We start from the raw sequence: 23,915 nt of genomic DNA, 5'->3' as shown, positions 1-23,915 counted from the left end.
TCGCGCTGCGCCCGCGCAGCCAATCGCCGCCCCGCGCCAAACCTGCCTTCGAACGCCGCCGCCCAATCGCCGCCCCCGCCGGCCCCGCCGCCGCCAATCCCGCCGCGGGCGCCCTGCCCTGCGCCGGGCGGTGGCGGCCCCCCTGCGCTGCGATTGGCCCAGGCGCGGGGGCTCCCTCTGACAAAGGCCGGCCTCTTCCGCCCTCCTCCCTCCGCGCGTGCCCACGCGCCGCCCCCCGCCCGCGCCGCTGGCTTCAGGGGCCCGCCCACCGCCCGTCCCTCTCGATTGGCTGAGCGGCGCCCTCGCTCTTCTTTTATTGGACAATTCCCGTGTCAATCAATTCTGAGAGGAAGACGGGGCGGGCCTTACACCCGGTCCTCCCTTCTCATTGGCAGGCTGGGATAGCAGTCAAGCGAGCCAGCGAGCCGCCGCGCGGGTGCCGAGCCTTAAAGTGACATGGGCTGAGCGGGGTCCCTTATGGCCGACATGGCGGCAGCTAGGGGCGGCTATCCGCTCACGGTGAGGCTCGCAGGGCGTTCCCGCGGTGAGGAGCAGGAGGGGCGGGCGGCTTGTGAGATCCGAGGGGTGGCGGCTGGGCAGTGCGGGGCCGGCGGCTTGCGTGCCGGGGGCCGTACAGGCTGTGGAAGCTGGCTTGTCTGTTAAATGATGTCCATATATATATATATATATGTGTGTGTGTGCATGTGTGTGCATCTACAGGTGTATATAGGCGTTTATATGTGCGTATGTACGTATCTGTGTGTGTATATATTTGTGTGTATACGTATGCATGTGTGTGTGTATATACACATGCGTATATGTGTGTCTGTATATATGTGCGTGTAAGCCTATGGTGCATTCACACGTGTTTTCTAAAGCGACGGAAAGAAAGAGGCTCTGCTATTGTGTATCTTGCTGTCCCCGTACCGGTGTCTGGAGATCATGTTTGTAAGGGAATGGGAATAAAATGCTGGCTTTGGTTTGTCCCCAGGCATGCCCTGGCTTTGGTGATGGCTTTGGACACAGCTGCGGGCGGGCCCAGCCCGGCCCTGGCCGTGCCGTGCCGGGCCAGCCCGGAGCTCCCGGGGCAGAGCTGGCGGTGCCTGCGCCTCTGGGTGTTCCTCTGCTGCCTGGAAGCGCTGCCTTAAGCCGAGCTTTAGCTTTAGTCGGTGCCTGTGCCCTCCTTAGGCGTGTGCGGGAGCACCTGGCGGGCCGGGACAGGTAACCACCACATGCACGCCATGTGGGGAGCAGAATTCCCGTGCCCGCGTTGCTCCCAGCGCGCTGGGTGTGGAGGAGCAGCGGGACACGTGGCTCGGCTGGTGGCAGGTGACACGGGGAATGAGCCTGTGCTTGGCTCATGGAATGCTCCCGATGCCCACCAGGTCGGCACCTCAAACACATTCCCAGCTGGTTCTTGTTTGAAGTTTTGGCGTGATGTTTGCAGCTTTCTGGAATAAGTTGTGGTTTTAGTTGCTTTTCCTCGTTTTGGTTTTTTTTTGCATGAGAAACTGTGTCTTACACGTGCTTTGGAGGAGCAGAGATGGGGAAGAGGCTGCAGCGGGATGGGCTGCAGGGAGTGCGAGGTCACTCTTGTGGGGGGCATTCATGGGTGGGGGTCTCACTGGCTGGGTGGTGAGCACCCATCGTGGGGTTCTCTCCTGTGGGACTCCTGCCCTGCACTGTGCTCCCATACTTACCCCTGGCCCAGCAAGAGAAATTTGAGAACCCTTATTTCCGCTCTTGTTTCTAGCATGCCTGGAAAACTATGTCAGAAGAGTCGTTTTAGTCTTCAGTAGGTAAATATAGGCTGTTTAATCAATTTAGTTAGCAAAAGAAAAAAAAACTTTTTGGGACAAAAGTTGCCCACTGTAGATTTTCTGTATGTGTTCAAAAAAAGAAACAAGCCCTAACTTTATATTTTTCTGAACTTTGAAAGCAGTTGCTTTTAGTACATCTGGCACTTTATGGCAGACATTTTTTTCTCCCCATTTGATGTAGTTGCTTAACTAAGTTAACTTTTTTTATGTCTGCTTTTAACTAGAGATATTATTGATATGTAAAATGCTCCTGACTCAGTCTATATCAGGGAGGCACAGCCAGCACCTAATTTGGCCTGTGGGTGATAGGGGCTGTCCTTCCTTCCCCACTTTCCTAGTACCACAGTAATGAGGGATGGTAGGCTGCTAATTGAGACCGTCCCTCCAAAATGACTATGAAAATTTGAATAACTGGGTACTCAGATGTTTTATAATCACTACATTCAATATCTCATTATTTTGGGGTATTTTTTCTCATTCCCTACATAATTTTCCTGGCTTTTTTTTTAACCATGTGCAAAGACCACTGTGTGTCACTTAAAGCATTGCCAGGTATTAATCTGTTTTTCTCTTTGTTGTTTGGCTGTGAACACCCAGATGAGAACTTGTAATAGCAAGCATTCTAATTCAATCCCTGTTTTAAAAACTTTCTGTACGAATTTGTGTCTTTTATTTCCCCCCCCCCCCCCCCCACTGTGTTTAGCCTGTGAGAGCTTCGGGAGGTCCCTGTGCTGGTGATGTGTTATCTCTGGTCTGTGTTTTCAATATTCCCTTCTTTCTGTGTGAGTAGGCAGCTGATATGCAGTGGTGAAAGCCATGAGTTTTGGAGGGCAGTGTTCTCTGACCTGTGCAGATAAAACACACTCAGCTCACTGTTATGTAACAGGGTGCACTTGGCTCCTTGTGGGACTGTTAAGCTTCTTCATTTACTACTCTGAGGCTTTAGTGTGGATTAAAAAGACTATGAGGAGTGCCCTGAAAGAGAGGAGATGTACTTAGCAAACATGACCTAGCTGAGATTCAGAACAAATATATAGGGTTTCCTGTTTTATTGATTTATTTTTATTTTTAACAATTTTCATGGGCATCAGAGCATGATGCTCCCTGTGAGACTTTCCAAGAGCAGGAACAATTAAATGATTTTTAATGACTTGAGAGATAGGGGAGAAGAGCAGAGAATCACTGTGATGTTTGAGCTTTGTGAAGGGAAATTCCTTGATGCTGTTTCATAAACCTTCCCAAAGTATTCAGTCAAATTATTTAAAGTCACTATTTATGAAACTGAATATAAGCCACTCTTTTGCTTAAAAATAGGTAAGAAAAAATATATGTGGTAGCAAATTACTGTTTAGACTGAAAAAAGAATGATTGCCTATGTAACAGATGATATTCAGCACAATTTTTTGAGTAGCTATTTGAAGCAGATATCTGTACTGACTACTACACTATTCAAATTACTATTATGAGTTACTATTACTGACTGTTCAAATTAGTGCCTATTGCCTGCATCCAGGTGGAATTTAGAATATATATAATAGTCAAAAGCCTCAATTTGCTTTGCTTTGTGTGACTTTGGTGCTCCAGGGCTTTGAGTACTCCAGCTTTTTCTTTCAGCTAGTCTGCTGTTAGCTAGAGAGATGTTACTAATGGCAGCAAAAACAAGCAGAAGAAATCCTTTATTTTGGTGTTTTTATGCAGTTACATTTAATTCTCAGACAAGAGTTTACCTGTAAAGACATAAAAGATGATAGTGACATCTAGAAGGATTGTGATGCTGTCAGCCCTACTTTGGCTTCAAGCTGATTCCCCTTTTTGCTTTGACTGTTTGATGGGGCACCTTTGGTTTGAATCAATAGCAGACAGGATATTGATATTTGAATCGATAGTTGCTGTTTGGGTTGCTGAGGCTTATGTTGCTGCTGTTCCTGTACTGCCTGCTGCAGAAGTGCTGTGTTTTGCTTGGTTCATTTTCACTCCATCATTTGGTCTTAGTATTCTGTGCTCATCAATGCCATATCCTGTAATGCTGATGGCATTTTTGATGTTAGCACCTAACAGGCTTTTGATCAGATGGATTCATGTGCTCTGGTTAGACTTGTGAGGCTGCTGAGTGTGAAACAGTGTGTTTATGCATAAAACACCTGTAAAAATAGTTTTATTAAAATATTCTTAATTTGTGGTTAGTGTTTCAATTTGCTTTCTGTGGTAGAAAATGCATGTGCAAATGCAGTTATTTTGAGAAAAGCCATTATGTTGTGTAGGAAAATGTTATAAACGCAAACTGCAAAGAAGTCATAAAACTGTGCTTAGAAACACCAATTGATACACACAGAGTAGTTAGGATCCTAATTTTCTTGCTCACAATGAATCACTGTGTTTCTAAGAGGAAATCAGCTGTGTATGGGCTTTAAATACCTTTAAATTTTTCTTAATTTTCCCCCCATATTTGGCTCCTTGTAATGCATTTGTGTAATTTGCTAGAGATACCTAATACTTTCTGTATTTTAATTTCAGTCATGATATGCTCCTAATGATTGGTATGCAAAAGCATAAAAACACCCTGCCAAGATCTGCAATTGCTCCTCCTTTTTTACTTACTCATGAACAGGGAAGCTGTAGGAGCTTTACATCTGCCTGCAGCCCACCTCTCTTAGGGTGCTTTCCAATTCTATCACTGAAATGTTTAGTAATGGGTGCAGTTGAGAGAAGTTAAAAATAAGCATTTTGTTTAATTTGTACATACAGATTGTAAAGCTTAGGCCAGGTAGGCAGTTTTTGAGCTAAAACCATAAACACATAATTCTTCTATGTCTCCTCTATTTAGAAGGGCATCTTCCCAGCTAGGTGGTCCTTTCAGGTCGTTGCAACATCCAAAGCACAGCAGGTTTTTTAAAATTGGTGCAGACTGCTGGGAAATCCTTCATCTCTATAGCCACGTTTTTCAGAACAGTCTGGAGCTGATTTAAGAGTCCATTACTGCTTAGATCCTGGCTGTGATCTGCTGGTTTTCCTGTGCTGATACCCCTAATCAGCTGGAGCATAAAGTCATCTGGATGTGTCTTGTGAAGTTCCAGCTACTAATGGAAAGATAAGGAGAATGGATAGAAGTGAGTGGAGTTGGAGGGATTGGGACTCTGAGCTCACCTTCCCAGCTGCAGAGTGTCCTGTGCCCCATGTGCAGTCAGTGAGCCCTTGTGTTACATCAGGGGTGCAGGACCACGCTCCTGGGTGTGCCTTATCAGGTTTGGCCACCGTAGTGTAGTATCTTGTGCAGTAAATGTAACCAGTAATTAAGAAGGTGGTTGTTTTCCAACTGATTGTGGGTTGCCTTCTCCCAATAAGTAGTAGACAGTACAAGTAAATGGGGAAAAAAAAGGGTAAATCAGGAACTAATATGGGAAAGACACTCTTCTGTTTGATACTGTTTTTAGTGGAGGGGGAGTTAGATGTAAAATGACACATCCTAAGGCTATAAAAAAGGAAGTACAGCTTTTGAGATATGAGTCTCCTGTAGCAGTCCTTCTACACATCGTCTGATTAGAATCTTATTTGTCACCCTGATTTTTTAAGATTTTCTAAGCCTTCTGATGTTTACATTCTTGTAACGAACTTTCTCACACACTTTCTGTAAATAACTTATTGTTTTGCATCCTTTTATGGAGGAGGAGAAATTTGATGGACTGTTGGTTTGTCCAGTGTCATTGGAGAGGTGCCACTTTCACCCTCCAATCCACTGTCACTTTTGGAAATCTATAAATGTTGGAGTCAGAAAAATAAAGGTCCCTTTCTTTACTTTGGAAAGAGCAGCGAGTTTGTGTCATGTTGTTTCATGTCCTATAGTGACACTTTTCTTTATTTTTGTTGTCGTGACAAAGAAACAAATGTGCTGAGTAACAGCTTTATTTTGTTTTCAGGATGATCTGCGTAACACTCAGAACTCTACATCAGCCACAGATGGACTCTCTTCAGCTTCATTTATAGAATATCCAAAGCACAAGCCATTTATTAATTCAGATTTGCAGCGTTCCTCGTGGAAACCAGTAGTGCCATATCCTGAAAGCCACAGCAGAGGTAATAGTTCTGCAAAGTTGTTTTCCCACTTGTTTCCAAATTGTGGTAGAATACTTTTATGTCTTCCACACCTATGAAGGTTGCAGTCTTTTTATCCTTTTATCAATTCCCAATGATGTCCAGGTCACCTGTTTTGTAGGTCCTTGGCACTTCTCTTTCCAAAGAGCACCCGATGATAAAGGTCATCTTACAAATGGAGAAATACTCTCCTCTTTGGTAGTAGAGATTTGTAAGATTGTCTGTCAGTACAAGTTCATTAACTACTCAGATCTTTTGTCCCTTCTTCAGTCTTCTTCTCCTTCAACTTTTCCTTTCTTGAGTTCCTAGCTGAGTTAGAAATAAGGAGATTTAGTCTCCACAATGACTTGGAGCAAAGGAAGAGGTTTGGTCCTGTTAAAAGTGGAAGGCTTGTCATGGATGAAGGATGTGTTGTGAGTATTTATCTTATCAGTGGAGATGTAAAAGATACAGAGAAAACTTCAGCAAAGTGCTGAACTGGTGCTCACAACACCAAAATAGAGGTAATTTTACTCCCATTTATTCTTCTTGTTTCTAGGCTATTCCTTCTCCCTCCTTTCCCATGCTGGGCATGAACAAAAAAACTGTTCTTGGTTAGTTTTCTGTTGTTTTAGTGAATGAGCTTGTCATGTAGTGAGACTTACTCCAGAGCTGCCTTGGAGTACATGCAGGGTGCATCATGAAGAGTTGGGAGACAGAGCAGGACTGATCCTTTGAAGAGCTGTTTGGCTCAGGGTCATTGCAGAAATGCTCCCTGTAAGACTGGAGTGTTATGGAGGCTTAAAGGTATGCACTGCTTGATATTTTTTTCTTATGAAGAAAAGTGAGAAATGCTTAGGAGGAATCCTAATACTACCCAAAACTAAGTAAAAAATCAGGATGATAGCCTCAAGTGTCTGTTCCAATAACACAATTCATGTCTGAGTTACTAGAGACTTGTGTGTTAATGACCTTAAAGATGAAATCTCAGTTCTTGCAGCACTATTTAAAATGCAGAGTGTACTCTCAAGGCCATCAGTTTTGAGAGTGCTGTTGACACAAAACTAAAACAATCTTTACAGATGAAAAATTGGATGTGCAGGAAAGAGCTTCCTTATGAATTACTGATGCAGGTGTATTTTTGTAGAGTGTGCTGCATGTTGCATTAGCAATAAAGTTTTGACTTCCAAGTTTTCACTTGGCAATTTTTTTCTAACAGTGACTCTGCCTACTCTGAAATAAGAATGGGTGGTGGAAGACAATCGGATAAATTATATCCCCTTTTAGAAACTAGCAATTTTATTTTCAAAAAACGTTTAAATGAAGTGCAAGTGAATGTATGTACTGAAAATTTAATCCAATACATGGATGATCCAGTATGTTTCTCTTTTTGCATAGCTTTTAAAAATGCAGAAATGTTCTGCAGTGTATATTTTAGTAAATTTAGGGATGTGGGAATTAATTTCAAATGGCAAAATTGATTTGGTTGTTCTTGAAGGTCCTCATTGCTCCTCCCATTCCCCATATTAAATAAATCTTATTGAAAAATCCTGAAATTGAGTATAGTAAATTCTGTTTATTTTGGGTTTAATGTCTTTGTGTTGTATATGTGTGTCAGCATGCACAGGTGGCTTTAATACTCCAACGTGACTGAATAATACTTGGTCTGTTGGGTTTCACCTTTATCTATTCACTGATTGAGTTGCTTCATTGCTGTGTTTTGTTAGTCATTATTGTGAGATTTAAATGTAGCCTTTAACAATAATAGTAACAAACCTGTTCATTGTTTCAGCTATGCCCATTTCAAGTGAATCCTAGGAACAGTAAATACAGAAGAGGGTGTAATTGGTGATTCTGATATTACAAATAGGGCCAAATTATCAATAACTTCCCCTTAACTGTGACTGCTCCTGCTACTTCTTATGTACTTAACAGGCTTGCATTGATGTGATACTCTCATGTGCTGTTACTCACTTCAAGATTTGATCATATTTTTAATTTTTTTGGTGTTATCTGATGGACAAACCAATATGCAGTCCCAACTCTTTAAGTGCTCAAGCGTGCTATATTACAGGTACATTCTTTCTCTGGAGTGGATTTAAGCACAAAGGAGTGGGCTAATGTGACCTTGCAGATTAGTCTGCTATTTGAGCTGTGTCTACACATGTTCTTATGCTTAACTTCAGCAGCACTGTATAGGGGAAAGGGCTTATGGTTATGGTTCCCTTCACAGAATTAAACAGCCCAGCTAAGAGACAGGTAATACATCAGATTACCAGCAGATGGTCTAATTGCAAGGTGATGTGTGTTCTATTACAGCTGCTTTTCCTTTTGTGGTGAAGAACATAGAAGGGCTTTGTTTACTGACTGCTAAAGCTGGGAGTGCAGCAGAAAAGCAAAATGGTTCAGCACTAAGGAGATGTATGTTTGTAGATGGAGGAGGGGAACACAAAAACCAGAAGAATTTAAAAAGTCGTCTGCTTATTTATAAGCACTTTTATAAGCTCTTCTCATTGTTAACCTTTATAATGCTGTGGCCATTCATGGGAACACTGTTTGTGTATTTGTTGTGGTAGGAATAATATTAATATGGAGAATTGCTGCTGTTTTCACTATCTACTTGGGACTTTTCACTTCCTTTTGATAAAGGGTCAGAGGATACTCTGTTTGTTCTCAGTTGACACAATATTTATATGCCTTGTTCTGGGAAATAGTTGTATCTTTCCCAAATGTGTCAGGTGAAGGGTGTGCACTAATGGCATCTATTTGTTTGAGACTAGCTTTAGAATCAGTTATGGTTTAAAGGGAAATAGGTCCTAATTCCTGGAAGGACTCTTGGATGCTGGTAAGGAACACTCTGGCCTTCTTACATAACATGCTTTTATAATAACATTTCAAGTTTAATGTTGTATTGGAGTAATGATTTAATGGTATCTAACAAAAGGTATTTGTTCAATTGCAGCAATATTTTCTGCTCTGAAGAATCTCCAGGAAAAAATACATCAACTGGAGTTGGAACGGTTTGAGGCAGAGGAGAATGTAAAACACCTCAGCAGGGAAACAGCAAACTTTAAAAAAATGCTGAGTGAACAAATGCAACACAAAGAACGGGACAAGACTGAAGTGTCAAAGAAAAATCAAGGTTGTTTGCAAAGTGTATATAGCTGCTATAGAACATTGATGTGGATGAAGCTTTATTCCTATAAATGCAGAAACCAATTTTAATTTACTTTGTTCAGCATCTTTTAATGGGGTGACTTGGGGAGTTACAAAGAAAGAATTTTAAGGCATTCTTAATTTTAGGGGTTTTTATACAAAAGTTCATTCAGCATAATATGTAAGTTTCTTAGATGGTCCTTTTCTTGTTTGTTTTGAAACTGTCCTGAAAACAACCACAAAAAAAAAAAATCCCAGAAACAAGCAATGCATGATTTCTACTTTCTGCATTCTGTTATCTTCAGAACTGACTTCTCAGCTGGCAGCTGCTGAGTCTCGATGCAGACTTCTAGAGAAACAGCTGGACTACATGAGACAAATGATCCAGCATGCAGAAAATGAGAAGTCGCATCTCTTGGAGAAACAGGTGTGTTCCCAAAACTATCTCGGGGTTAAATCATAAAAGTCAATTAATTATGTCATGATTTTTCATAGTTACTGTAATTTTTATACCTTCAAGTGTCGGTGTCTACTTCAGCTGGCCTTCATATTCTTAGGTATGGATAGCTTCCCTACTTAAATTTCCCAGTCTTCTCATGACCCTGGTATTTTCTTTGTGCACCTGTTTCTAAGGCAATAGCAGGCTCTGGCATTAATATGAATTGTTTGCTTCTGCATGATTGGCTTACTGCAGTAGCTCATCCTTATCCTCCAGTGTTATACCTGTGTGCCACTGGGAAATAACCTCCCTTTTGTGTTTACAGTCTTCGGGCCTTTGGGGATTTTCTTTACTAGTGCTGCTCTTGTTAAACTGGGCCTGAAGGACTGATTCTGTAGTAATAGCAGAAAAATTTCTATTTCCCATCATCACCCAATCATTCCCAATCATCAGTGATTATGATTTTGCCTATATCTAAAATGAACTTGAATTTTGTTTTATAGGCATATGGGTCACCTAGAGCTATCTGCTCATTGGTCTCTGTGGCTATTCTATTTCAGTATGTTAAATAGAAGGAAAAAAAATCAAGAAAGCTATTTCTAATTTCTGCATAATTTTTTTTAATATTTTGAGCTGGGAGGAAGGAGAGACTGCAGAATCCTCTCTCAGATGTGGTTAAATGTCTGGCTCCCCAACACTGGTGGACCAGTGGTGCAGTTTGTTCCTTGATTGTGGCATCATCTAAAATTGCACGGAGGAGTTAGTAGTTCCTTTGGACTGTTTATGGATCTCCTTCGTGCTCCAGACACAAAGTTGTTAGAAAGATGCTTGCTATAGATGGTCTTGTTTTCTTGTGCTTATAATTGTTTTTCTTTTCACTTCTCCCTTCAAGGGCTCCTTGGAGAGAGATCGGCTTCTTGACCAATCGCATGTTCAGTCTAAATTGGAAAAGCTGGATATACTGGAAAAAGAGTACAGCAGACTAACTACAATGCAGTCCACAGCAGAGGTCTGGCATTTGTCTTGAATACTGTATCTTATTTATCTTGTTTATTGTAATCTGTACTTCATAGCTTATGGCAATAGCAGAGCTGAGCAAAACTTAGTGCTTTAGAGTAAGACAGCAACTAAACTTTATTTTAAACTGAGGGGTTGTGGAAACTTGAAGTTATTGCTGCAAGTGTACATGTTCAGGTAGGCTTTGGGGCACTGCATTGCAAGAGTTGGAGTTTAATTATGCCTTAAGAGTCTTTTGGTGTTCCTCTTTTGTGCTTAGTTGTTGCCTAGGCATTGTAAGATTGCAGCCATTCAAGATCTTGACTTGCTTTCCATGCTACTGAATAGTAGTTATTTCCTGTTATTATCGAGATTCACCCTGACTTGTATGAATTGGATGGGATTTTTTCCTCTTTGCCCTCCTTCTTAAGAAACAGAATTATTGCTAGTTATTTTGTGTGCAGACTTCTGTGGTCTCATGTTGCAAGGCCTCTAGCACTGGGGGACTCCCTGTGGATTTGAGTCAATCTGCCTTTTCAGGACTCTGTTTGAATCAGTAGCTTCTACAAACTCAGTGTGACTGTGTTTGGTCATATTGTGTTGTGGTGGGTTCACCCTTGAATTTTTATAATTTTTCTAATTTTATGGTGAGAAATAAAACTCAGTCTCACCATGGGCTGCAGGGGAATCTCTGCTCTGGCACCTGGAGTACCTTCTCCCCCTCCCTTGTGGACCTTAGGGTCTGCAAGGATTCTGCTTTCAAACATTCTCACTCCTTGCTTCTGGCAGCAGTTCCCCACAGGTTTTTTCCACCTTCCCTGTCTGTAATCCCAGAGGTGCTACTGCCATTGCTGTTGGGCTCAGCCTTGGCCAGTGTTGGGTCTGTCTTGGAGCCAGCTGGCATTGGCTCTGTTGGCATTGGTTCTGTTGGCATGGGGGGTTTCTGGCAGCTCCTCAGAGAAGCCACCCCTGTAGCCCCATCGCTACCACACAAACCCCATACATCTCCCTGCACCTTCTGTGGTGTTGGCCTCTGATGCTCATCCACATACCTCTTTCTGCTGCTGTAAGAGAGACCACAAATCTCCCAAGCCTGGAAACTACAGAGAGCTTAACCAGGGAGAGGCTTCCTTCTGCAGATTTCTCCCTTGTTCCCCCAAAAAGGACCAGATACCTCATGATCAGATTGTAATATTGAGGATGGCGGTTCTGGATTCTGTCAAAATCATGGGCTTCCCACCTTGTACCCCGGCCTGTACCTCAGGTGGTGAAATAGATGGTGTTTCTCCAGAAGTACATAAGAAGACGTTTGGTAGTAAATCTGTAGCTGCTTGGCTTGCTGCAGGACATTTAGATGCTGCAACTCTTCTTGGAAGTCCCTGAGCCAAAGCAGCTGCAACAAGCTTTTTAAGGTCTTGACACCCTGTTGTGGTGAGCTGCAGTTGGAGAGTCCAATTGCATTGTTTACTTAGGCCAAACAGTTGCAAAGAGAAATAGGAGTCTCCTGGGTCTTGTACTCTGAAAGTAGCAGTGATTTCCTCCAGGGTTAGAGTTGAAACAACATGTTCAGCAGCTGGCATTCCCTCTGAAAGGCTTTTCCTAAGTTTTTGACTGGTAGTAGCTGAAGTTTGGTGAGACTGGGTTGTTGGTCTTTTTGTGCTTGGCTAGTGAAAATAATTTCAGCCTTATGGTTCTTTTTGTGTTCTTTTCTGGATCAAACCAGAGGTCTTTGATTCTTTATCTTTAGGAATTAGTAGCTGCCACAATTAAATATGTTTTAGAGGATTTGAGTGCTAAATTCACACAATTTTGGAGCAATTCCAGGACCTAAAATAAATATGGATTAAGCTGTGATGTGAATTCATTTTTCTTGTCTTCATTATGTAGTTATGAGCCATTTTCTGGTTGTCAGGTCTGCCTGTTTCTAGTTATGGGCTATGTTTGTATGTGAGCATCTATGTGATAAGTATTAGCTGAATATCTTCAAGGAGTGACTGCACTCTCTAGTCAGAAGTGTTGCATCTGTTCCCTCCTTGATCTTTGCTGTAGTTGTGGTAAGATTGTAGGAACATTTTCAAGTTGAATTTGAAGCAATAAATAAGAGACTGTTTCATACATGTGTGCTGAAATGGATGGAAAGTGGTGAGGTGACGGCTCCTGAGTGAGCAGAGATGTATCCTGCCTCTGTTCAGACACTGCCAGAGCACAGGCTCTGTGGGGGTCTTACTGAGAACATTTAATCTCCCCAGAGACACTACCTGGCCCTATAAGTATTGTCTTCAAGTAATTTGCTAATGTCGGTAGTGGCTGTGAAAAAGAAATGCTGAGATTGCTTTTTATGTGGAGTACTTACCCTGGAAATGCTTTTGAGGCATCTTTAGTTCAACTGTAGTCCTGCAGTGCACTCTCTGGACAGTTGACTGAGAAGATCTGAACATGTCTGTGTCTGGAGATAGAGTAAGAAATGTTCCCTAAAAGTCCAGTTTGTGCTGTGGTCTTGTTTATGACCAGAATTTGAATGTGTGTGTAGATGACATTTTCAACAACTGTAGTTTATAGTAATTGATCTAAATGCTGACAGTGAGATTAAAACCACACTCCCCCAATTCTGTGGATTGGGCAAAACACTGGAACAGATTGTGTGCAGAGGTGGCAGATGCCCTGTTTCTGGAAACATCCTCATTCAAGATGAGTTTGGAGAAGGCTCTGAGCAACTACCTGGTTTAGTGGAAAGTGTCCCTTGGACTTAAGTGACCTTTAAAGGTCCCTTTCAACCTCAACCACCCTGTGATTCTGGCATTCTCTGGGTAGGTGGTTGCATGAAATTCATTTTCTGTTAGAAAACAGGTCAAAAATAGACATTGAAATATTTTATTTCTATTTTATCAATAAAGTTTTTTACAGTGGCTCCTGGTGATTGAGTGGATGTTCAGGCAGCCCAGTGCTGACCTGCAGCCTGCTTGCTGCCTCCTTGCAGTGCTGTCTTACATGATGGGCAGCACTGCTGGGCAGGGGCTGTTTGCTTGGCTCTGTGGCCTCTCTCTTAGTGACAGTCCAGTAATCTGCATACTACCTTCTGCTATAAACAAGGAAAAAAAATATTTAGGGAATCTAAGTTGGATATATAATTTCTGACTGTGTCTGTCGTGGATGATACAGTAAGATACATTCTTGCTGTGTAGTTTGAGCTGCACCCTGCAGCTGAACAGGTAGCTGAGGGAATATTCATTTCAGAATAAAAGCCTTGGCCCAGCTTCATGTCAATCTTTAGTTTAAACAGAATATTTTCCTTAGTATTTTCATACTAAAAATTATGTCAGACTTAAGAGGTTAATAAAAGGTCTTTGACCACATAGATACAAAGAGTTGTGCCAATAATTGTAAAGGGCAGAAGATGATTTTAAGTTACCTGGAATACCTTTGTTTTGAATGAAAAAAATTCATCAGAATGATTCTTTCATTCAAAAAAAAAAAAAGTTGGTTCCTATATATAGTGCCTTTGTCCTCAATGTTTATCCAGGCTTTTGCCTTTTAACACCTTTGTATAACAGCTCATTACATTATTCTTGCAGTTAATGCTTAAGTAAAGCAGAACTGAAATACTTAGTACCTCTATGTAGTGGGTTTATAAACAAGTGTGCAAACACAGCTGTCACTCTGTATAGCATGCTTTTCTGCCTTAAGTTTGACTAGTGGCTGTGTGAATTGTCAGTCTTTGGAGGAAGAGAAGAGAAGTTGTTTTGGGGACTGGAGCTCTGGGTTGTTTTTTCACTGCTATATAAAGCCAGAAAGTTATTGGATAACTTTCACATTGGGAATTTCAGTGTATCTTGTTTAAACAATGTTTTCATCTTCTTGGAGGTTTACAAAGAGATGTGTGCTTTCCCTGTTAACTTTTTCCTGTGAAAATGAGTTTCAAAAGAGGCCTTAAAGCTTTTGTAATAAAAAGATGAATTTACTTCAGTTGTATTTAAAGGTACCTCAGGGGCATCATACAACCTTTCCTCCCTCTTCTTTATTAGGAAGGTGGCTAGATGTTCAAAAATTCTTTTCTTGTAAGAGTGTAAGTTACAGATTTTAGCAAAAATACCATTAATGGTCTAAATAAAGCAAGTCTTCTCTTGCCTTATAATGACATGTCTTTGTTAGCTCTTTTGTAGTACAGAATCTTGGAGCATCATGTACACAAAGTAACCTACTGTCCTAGGGTGTTTTTACAATTGAAGAGAAAGGGCCTTGTGTATTGCTGTGTGTGTTTGGCTGTGACCTAAGGTCAGATACCCATTGTGAAAGTAAGAATAGAAAAATCAATTTAAATGATAAGCATAAGCTTTTGACTGCTGTATTTATGCCTGTACTGGCAAAGCATCAGCAATCATTCTAATGCTTAAGTCTCCATTTATCCTTTAGTTGTAAGATGAACTCACGGTTTTGTGCAAGCTCTTAATATTGTATGCTTCAGGAAGAAAAAATAATTGTTTCATTAGTAACACTATTATTTTGATTTAACTTTGACTAGAAAAAAATGAAAGAGCTGGAACAGAAGCTTTATGAGGAAGAACATGCAAGGAAGCTTGTTCAGGAAAAAGCAGCTGAGGTAACCAACAGGAAATTTCTTTTGTACTGGTATGCACTGTAATTAGCTCTTTTCCTTTTTATCAACTTTTCAGCTAAGCTTACTGAAAGTGCCCCCCATATGCCTCACAGAATTGTGAAATCCTGGTTTTAGTCTTTTTTTTCTTCTTTTTTTGTTTTTCCTTCTGCTTGAGGTACTAAATGTTCTGAAGTTTTCTGAGCTTTTTGGAAACCTATCACCACATGTGCACTGCAACTTTGACTTCTTTACTAAAAGTTGGAGAAGAGGAGTAGAAATTCAGACTAATCCATAATTAAGTATGCATGACAACCTTTCAAAATATTAAAGTCAACAAATGGGCCCCCTTGTTCATAATTGTAATTAAAATGCTGTACAGGGAAGCAAAAAAAGAGGCAACATACTCTTGATTATAAGACCTTAAGGATGATGGGTGGTCTTCTGACCTGAAAGTGTGCTGTTCATGAAGCTTTCATTGTATGCTGGAGAATTATGGAGGTAATGTGTCAGGCTCTAACATTAACCTTTGCCATAAGTTTGGTGTGATGGGGAAAGGGGTACCTCAAATTAACAATGAACAACTGTGCTGTGAATGCTTCTTCAGGGCACGATTTCTAAGGTATCCGTGCAGTATCTGCCTCTTGAGCAGCAAAGCGTGTTAGGCTTCTCACTGTTGACAGGAAGCTCTAACCTTAACTCTTTCAACAGCTGGTTTGGTGGTTAGTTTGTTTATTGTCTTTTTTTGTTTGTTTGTGTGGAGGTTTTTTTACTGTCAAATTTAATAGAACAGAAGGAGTAGTTGCCTGGTAACTGTATGTCATGGGATCAATTGATCACGGCTGGGTGGCTTGAGCTCCCCAGTTCCTTGCCAAGTGTAAAGCACAGCTGATGTTTTGGCACTTGCCTGCATGGGACTAATGGACTAAGGCTAATTCTCTAATTTACTAGGATTACTGATGAGTAGTGCTAACAGAGGAAGTATTTAATGTTTAAGTTGGCCTTTGACTGCAAAAATACCCTAAAATTTGCAACCTTTGCTTCTGGAGAGCCTATGTTTTAAAAATTCTTGCGGTTCTCTGCTTGCACTGTCTCTGATTATTTATTAATATATTTTCAGTAACTCCCCTTATTCCCTCACTTGTAGCTTCAGACAGGCCTGGAAACCAACAGACTACTGATTCAAGCAGCATCACCACTGCTTTCTCCAAAAGTAAGACAACCCAGGAAAAAAGCTAAGCAGCCAGAGAAGGTAAGATGTGGGGAGGAGAAGGGCAATTACTGAGGAGTTAAATAAGGTTGTGTGCATGTGATGAGGGAGCAGGTTGCCTCTTTTACTACAAAGTAAAGGGAAAGGGTGTTTGGTATTATAATTTTTGCTAAACACTTGTCTCTTCTTTCTTTCCAGAAATGCTCTGTCAGACATTCCACTGTGCAGCCCCATTACAGGTTGTGTCTGGGTGATGTACCCTTTGTGGCTGGGAAGGTGAGCTGATTAATTCCGAAGCTTAGAGCCCAGTAGCTGCAGCTCCTTAAGGGACTTTGGGTTGGTGCACTTCTGACACCCAGTGGTCAGATCACTTAATTTTCTTTGACACTTTTCATACAGATTGTCTCTGAAATACTTGTTGGATATTGACAACTAGCTGTGCTGGTATTTCCAAAAATAGGCCTGCACTATGCTGCTTGACAAGATGTTCTTGTTAGTGCATATTAATTCAAACAAAAATTACATTCTTGTCAGCAAAACCAAAGTGCTTTTGCACTGCTTTTGAATGCTCTCCAGTATGATCAAGTTCTTGATAATCCCATTTAAAAGAAATCTCTTTTCCTTTCAGTCTACCAGTCCCAGTCATTCGGTTACTGCCAATGTGCAGCACGTGCTGCACCTGATGAAACATCACAGCAAAGCTTTGTGTAACAGACGTGTGGTGAACGATACTCCAGCCAAACCCACCAGCACTGGTCATCCTGCCTGCAAAAGTAGGCCCTCCCTGACAATGGACTCGTCCTCGTCTCAGGAAGAGCTCTCAGAAGTGTTGCTGACTTTACAAGATGAATTTGGACAGATGAGTTTGTGAGTCTGGCATATTTTCTTCTGCAGATTACTAATGCAGATGTTTCATATTTTTGCCTTGTTGCTTTGAACTTGGAAGGTTTTGCCTGAGAAAGTTCTTAGTTTAGGAAATCTCTAGAATGTAATCTTTGTCTTGCTGGCTGCAGAGGCTGTCAATTGTCCTTTCAGTTAGAGTCTCTGCTAAACAGTTTGAACACCAGCCCTGTGCTTATGTGCAGCAGTATTGATTTCAGTGGTCACAGCCCCAGTGCAGTGGACTGTTGTGGTGTGGAGCCAGCCAGCACAGGATCCTGCTGCCATTCACACCCCCCACACCCAGCCTTCCCCCGTGTTGGGATGGGCAGTATTCACTCCTTACACTGTACCAGTTATGTCCTGCCCAAGACCCACATTTCCAGTATGCCCCAGTTAACCACCATCACCTTTCCAGCCTTTTGATGTAGGTACACCCAGATATTATTCTATAGTCTATGGACTATCCCATTACTAGTCCTTTGAGTTAATGTAGTCCATGACTTTGGACTCAGCTGTCATAACAGTCTGTCAGGGCAGGAAAAGGTGGTGGGTGGGTAGCTAATGGCTGAAGTGACTTGGGAATGCTGGTGGCTGAGAGGCTGGACATGACCCAGCCATGGGCACTCCCAGCCCAGAAAGCCACACGTGTCCTGGGCTGCATCCAAAGCAGTGTGGGCAGCAGGGCCAGGGAGGGGAATCTGCCCCTCTGCTCTGCTCTGCTGAGACCCCACCTGCAGGGCTGTGTCCAGCTCTGGAACCCCCAACACAAGAAGGATGTGGGCCTGCTTGAGTGAGTCCAGAGGAGGCCAACAAAGACAATCAGAGGGCTGACAATCAGAGAGCACCTCTCCTTTGAAGACAGGCTGAGAGCTGGGCTTGTTCAGCCTGGAGAAGAAAAGGCTCCAGAGAGACCACACTGGGGGCCTTTCAGGACTCAGAGGAGGCTACAAGAGAGCTGGGGAGAGGGACTTTTTACTAGGGTGTATAGTGTTTGCCTGAGGGGTAATGGCTTTAAATTGAAAGAGGGCAGACCTAGATTAGATATTAGGAAGAAATTCTTTACTGTGAGGATGGTGAGGCACTGGAACAGATTGTCCAGGGAAGGTGTGGATGCCCATTCTTGGAAATATAAAGGTCAGGTTGGATGAGGCTCTGGGCAGCCAGTTGAAAATGGCCCTGCCTATGCTAAGGAGTTTGGAACTCAATGATTTTTAAGGTCCCTTCCAACCCAAATCATTCTATCACCTCTTGTTCTTTCATTCTATCACTTCTTCTTCAGCAGCACCATGTCAGAAGGGTCCTCTGAGAGACAAGGCAGGGTACACAGATGCTTCATTTCCTTTGTCTCCAAGGCAGCTATGTGGAGAGCCCACCAGTACCCTTTTGAGTCCTTAAAATGCCCCAGCCCAAGACAGTGTCTGCCAAGGGTGCACAGAGCCTCTGGGCCAGTCACAATGGGGTGTTTTTGCCAGTCATTTTGTCAGGCTGGTTTCAGCCTCCAAGACCAGCAGCTGTTAGGATGCCCCTGTCACTCCAGAAATACAAGTGGGTTCTGCCTCTGTACAGCTTGATGGCATTAGGGTACACTGCACCAGGGTCTGCTAAAGCCTTGTGCTCCCGTGGGGCTGATGTGCCCAGGCCATCTGATCCACACAGTCCAGTACACCTGGTTGTCCCTCTCCTGCACCTGGCTGGAGACAGTGCTCCTCTAATACTGGTCCTAGGAATTCTCCATTTCCTGTAAAAAAGAATTAGGATTCCTTTCCATAGGATCAGGAATAACATCAGCCCTGCCACTCTGTCTGGGGAGCTGCCCACTGAAGACTTAAGCAGCAACATCCCTGGAAGAATTCCTATTTGTGCTTGTTTTTTCCTGCATTTCACATACCTGTCCCTCTAGGGTTGAGGCATAGGTTTTCCATCCCACTTGATGTTCTCCCTGTGGTCCCAGAGGAGAAACTCGGGATTCCCTGTGGTGTGTACCCTCACTGTCCTGTCTTTAGTGTAGAAGGTAGCTTTCTCTGTCGTGGTTTGACCAGAACTCAGTCCCACACGGCTGCTCACTCACTGCCCCCAGACACAAATGCTGCCCTGATCCGAACCCCCTTCAGCGCCATGCTGATCGTAGCACTGGGCCCACGCTGGTGTGAGCTCCCGAGGGATACTGCGGGTTCTCCAAGGCTGCTGTCATTGGCTTGGCTGCCGAGCGGGGAAGGAGCAAGGTGTAGTTACACGGATTCCCCAGGAGGTGGCTCCCGCGGCGCGCGGAGGGCACGCGTTCCCCTGGGAATGTCATGGCCAGGGATTCCGTGGCACCATGAACCGGCGTTGCGACCTGCCACTACTAAACCAATACAACGGTGCCTAGAAAAGATTTGTCTCCACACACTCTGGTCAGATCTGTCATTCATCCCTCATGGGCCGTGTTGGGTGCCAGAAAATACTGTCTTGGTTTAACCCTGGCTGGTGGCTAAGCACCATGCAGCTGCTTTCCTGCCCCTCTGCTCTGGTGGGATGGGGAGGGAAATTAGGAAAAGGAAAAACCCATGGGCTGAAACAAGGACAGGTTAGTAACTGAAATAAAGTAAAATGTAATGAAGAAGGGAGAGAGATAAAATCAAAGGTAAAAAATCATGTGATGCATAGTTGTTCACCACCTGCTGACCGATGCTCATCCTCAGCAGCAATTGTCCCCTCGTGGCTAACTCCCCCTGGTTTATAATACTGGGCATGATGTTCTGTGGTATGGAATATCCCTTTGGCCAGTTTGGATCAGCTATCCCAGATATCTCTCTGTCTCAGCTTCCCTGGCATAGCAGGAGACACTGAAAAGCCCTTGGCTTAGGGTAAGTACTGCTGAGCAACAATGAAAACATCGGTGTTGTCAACATTATTTTTGTACTGAATCCAAAATGCAGCAATGTAGCAGCTACTAAAAATGAAAACTCTATCCTAGCCAAAAGCAGGATCTGGACAAATAGTCCATTAGAGGATAGCTGTGCTGGGTGTTTTGCTTGTCCTGGTTAACAGAACGTGAATTGTTACTGTACTGCACAGCTGCAGTAGGTACAAATACACAAAATATTAACTGAGTGAGTGCTGAGATCAAGCTCTCAGGTGATTATTTGGTCATTTTGAATATGCATCTTGTAGTTGGAAGCTACTTAAGTTATTGAGAGTCAGTGTTGCAGCAGCCTGTCACTACCATGTGCTACTATAATAATGCTGCAAACCAGCAAAACTGTTCTTACTGGTTTGTTATGGTGTGCTGAACATGTCTGGCTGCTGGTGCTATGGTTTCCTAGAAGTGTTATTTCTGAACTGGGTACAAGATATAGAAGCCAATGGAAACTGATGCAAGCCTTGTTCTGTCTGAATTGTGTGCTAGTGATCACCAGCAGCTGTCAAAGCTCATCCTGGAGGCCCCAAGTGCTACAGTGAGGGAAGAGCTGGAGAGGGAGCTTGATGCACTAGTGGAAAGGATGGAAGCAAAGGCAGACCAAATCAGCAAAGTTCGGAAGCATCGTTTGCAGGTGAGTTTCTTTTGCCTGTGATCATACTTATGTAGAGTTGCTGACTTAAGCAGGCATTTTTTATGTTATATCCTATCTAGCAGCAATTGCATAAAGCAGAAATAACGAGAGTTAATTCTACCTTTGATGTGCCAAAGTTAGTCTGCATACCTCCATCTGTCCCAGTATTTTTGCAAAAACATCTTTTCTGTCACCCTTGTGCACACTCTTCACCCTGTCCTGGACAGGGCTTTTGCATCTGTTCTCACATTGCATTTTACACTGCTCTTGTCTCTTGAACACTGCTGAACAGTTTTCCTTTACTTGGAGTAAATGACCTATTTATATTTTGATTTGCATCTTTTAAGTCTCAAAATACCTGTTTTGCCTATTTTATAATATTCAGAATGTTTTGGATAGTATAGCCTTTTCATTCAAAGCTATAAAAAAATACTGATTCCCTGTTTTTTTGTCTTCATTAATTTTAGTGAATTTCTTCCAAAGAGCTTAACTCCATGTATTTAATCTGGTTCAGTTCATACAAACCACTATTTACCCTCTCCTGATGTAACTTATACACAAAACACATGCTGAGACCTGACATCCAGAATGGACCTGTGAAATGCTTGCTGTTAGACACATTACTCACTTTTGATTCTTATGATCTTCAGAGGAACTGCTGCAGAGAAGCAGATGTGCTGTATGTAGTTCTCAGCAGTAATGATACTACATGTGCTGTTGGCAAAAGTTTTGGAGCTGGGGTTTAGAAAAATTGTTGCATGCTGTCAGATAGAAGGAGGGAGCACCACCACCTGCAGAGAGGGAGCTACAGAAGCTACCTGTGTTGTGGTTTGGGTGTATGAATGTGTCTGAAGCTCAGACTGTCCAGTTCCCCATTCAGTCTTTGCTGGGGAGTACTGAGACTGACTCACATGCTGTGATGTTAGAGAGCTGTGTGTGGATACCACCTTTTCACCCCAGCAGAGCTCTGGTATTCTTTCAAAGCTACATCTCTGACAGTGACTAGCTATTAAAATTACTAGTATGTATGTAAAAAACCCTTGCTTTCTTTTCTAATCACTGGATAGTAACAGTGATAAATCAACTTTCTCCATCTGCATCTTTTTATGTTACATTCCTGATGGCCATGTTCCCCCATAACGAATGTCTCAGTTTTTAGAGAGGAGGTACATCACTGTAAGCTAAACACAGCTCTAAAGATGCAAATATAACAATGCTTTGTAAGGAAAATAAAGTATTTTTTGTTCAGTGTGACTTGGAAACAGCCATTTGCTTACCTGGGTGAGATAAGTGGTGGGATATTTCAGCTGATTGGAAGAATTGCTGAACATAAAACTGAAACAAGATCACTTCTAAATGTTTTTCTTTGGGTTTCTCTTTCAGCTAGAGAGACTTAAGAGAGAATGCAAGTCCAGAAAGACTTCTGCTAAACAAATAAAAGACAGCAGGTTCCCAGTCAGTGAGGTTAAAGTAACAACTACAGTAACCACAAAAGGAAAGAATGCAGGTCCCATCAAAGTGAAGCCCGGAGAAAAGAGTCGGAAAAATCTTCAGTTGCTGAGAGACATGCAGACCATACAGACTTCTCTACAGAAAGATGATGTCAGCTGGGACTACTGACTCTTCTGCAGGAGATGTTCTTGAAGCATCCTGGCCAAACTTACATTCTGCCTTTCTTGCTGTGTGGAAGAGACTACTGTATGCTAAGCACACTTTTGAAATATAGGCTTACAGGCTCTTGGCTCTCCATCCCTGCATTTGATTGTATATATTATGGTCTAGCTTAAATCACATTCTATTTTCAAGGTACGTGGCCAGTGAATCTTAACAGTAGGGTTCCCCCAGTTCCCTATGTTATGGTTCCAGCAGTCCTTCTGTTTTTGTTCCAGCACACCAAGCACCCCACATGTACGTGGGTTGGTGTGTGTGTGTGATGTGCCAATGCCATTTCCTGCTGTTGACTGGGGAGGCCTCTCGGGATGCATCTTGTGTGAAACCAGTGCTGCAGTCCTGGGTGTTGAGGGCTTTTGTCAGTTCTGTTCTGTGTGCAGCTGCAATGGCTCCATCTCTGGGAGTGTCTGAGGGAGAACAGGTAAACCCCTTCAGAGGTGTTCTGTGGGGCTCTCTTCAAAAGGCATCCCTGGTTCTTGATCTGCTACATTGCATTAGTCAGCATCAGTGGGAATGAATGTTTGAGTGCTTAGAAAAGGAGCAAAGTAAAGTAGCTTATGAATTACATTGCTTAATGATCAAGTGAAAATTTTCTACAGAAATCCTGCCTTAGGAAATTGCTGTAGGGTAGGGGGTAATACCCTGTCTCTAGCTGACAGCTTTGGGTGGTAAAGGAGGGAGAGAAACCACACCAGTGTTTTAAACTGCAAGTGCCTCAATTGTGCCATTTGGTCCTGGCATCTTGCTTTTAACTTAAGTATGTGCTTTGATGAGCTATCAACTTTGGTAGTAGTGCAATTAAGTTTGTGCTCTGACTTGCACAGCTGATCAAATGTTATTTATTATGTTAATAATGTAAAGAATTTCCTGTTAATAGAATGTATAGAAGACCCAGATTACCTGTATATACAGTTGAAAAATAATAAAGCCAGCTTGCCTGTTGAATGACTTGTGGGAAAGCTGCACTTCCTCTATATTAGCTGGGTGTTTGCTGCAGCACTGTGCCACAGCCAGTGGGCTTTTTATGGTGAGGTGACTTCTCCCTGGTCAGGGTGATGAATGAGAGCTGCAGGTAAGGTTAGAGTCAGAGTAGTCCACCCTTGCCTGTAGCTGAGCAGGCAGGAAACTCTGCAGGGTCAACACAGGCAGAAGGGAGTTGAGTTTGTTGCCTGTAGGGGATCCACCCAGCTTGTCTCCTTGCACATAAGGGGTTAGCTGCTGTTAGATGCTGCTAACCAGGTATGGTGGGAGTAACCACTTAAAGAGCAGCTCATGCCAGGAGTCCTGAAAAATCAGTAGCTGAAACTTACACTTGGTCATTTTGCTTGGGAAGGACCTCTGGAGATAGCCCTGTCCCTGAAAGTATTCAAGGCCTGGTTTGATGGGGCTTTGAGCACTGGTCTAGTGTCTCTGCCAATCAGGGGGGTTGGAACTGGATGATCTTTGAAGGTCCCTTCCAACTCAAACCATTCTGTGATTCTGTTTTAATAATACTGACAGCTAAGTGCTGGTCTGTACAGGATAAATGAAACTTGTCCAAAGATGAATC

At 42.7% G+C, this 23,915-nt stretch overlaps 1 protein-coding gene across 1 annotated transcript; it reads left to right on the top strand.

The window, feature by feature from the left end:
• The first annotated feature begins 367 nt into the window (after positions 1–367).
• Positions 368–23,314, top strand: CEP57 (centrosomal protein 57). Its single transcript, XM_054653303.2, has 11 exons — positions 368–519; positions 5,735–5,891; positions 8,851–9,030; positions 9,350–9,471; positions 10,376–10,492; positions 14,999–15,076; positions 16,218–16,322; positions 16,479–16,556; positions 16,909–17,147; positions 20,551–20,695; positions 22,079–23,314. Exons 1-11 carry the CDS (start codon positions 478–480, stop codon positions 22,313–22,315), a joined length of 1,500 nt encoding a protein of 499 aa, XP_054509278.1. The 5' UTR covers positions 368–477; the 3' UTR covers positions 22,316–23,314.
• Positions 23,315–23,915: the final 601 nt, after the last annotated feature.

This window comes from Agelaius phoeniceus, chromosome 2, assembly GCF_051311805.1.
Source record: "Agelaius phoeniceus isolate bAgePho1 chromosome 2, bAgePho1.hap1, whole genome shotgun sequence".
Classification (NCBI taxonomy): Eukaryota; Metazoa; Chordata; class Aves; order Passeriformes; family Icteridae; genus Agelaius; species Agelaius phoeniceus.
The sequence above is the reverse complement of the archived record's forward strand: the minus strand, read 5'-3'. Positions and strand labels throughout refer to the sequence as shown.

Coding starts and splice junctions, on each gene's coding strand:
- CEP57 (XM_054653303.2), top strand. CDS start 478: ATGGCCGACATGGCGGCAGCTAGGGGCGGCTATCCGCTCACG. Junction 9,031..9,349: donor AGTGTCAAAGAAAAATCAAG/GTTGTTTGCAAA, acceptor TGTTATCTTCAG/AACTGACTTCTCAGCTGGCA. Junction 16,557..16,908: donor TACCCTTTGTGGCTGGGAAG/GTGAGCTGATTA, acceptor TTTTCCTTTCAG/TCTACCAGTCCCAGTCATTC.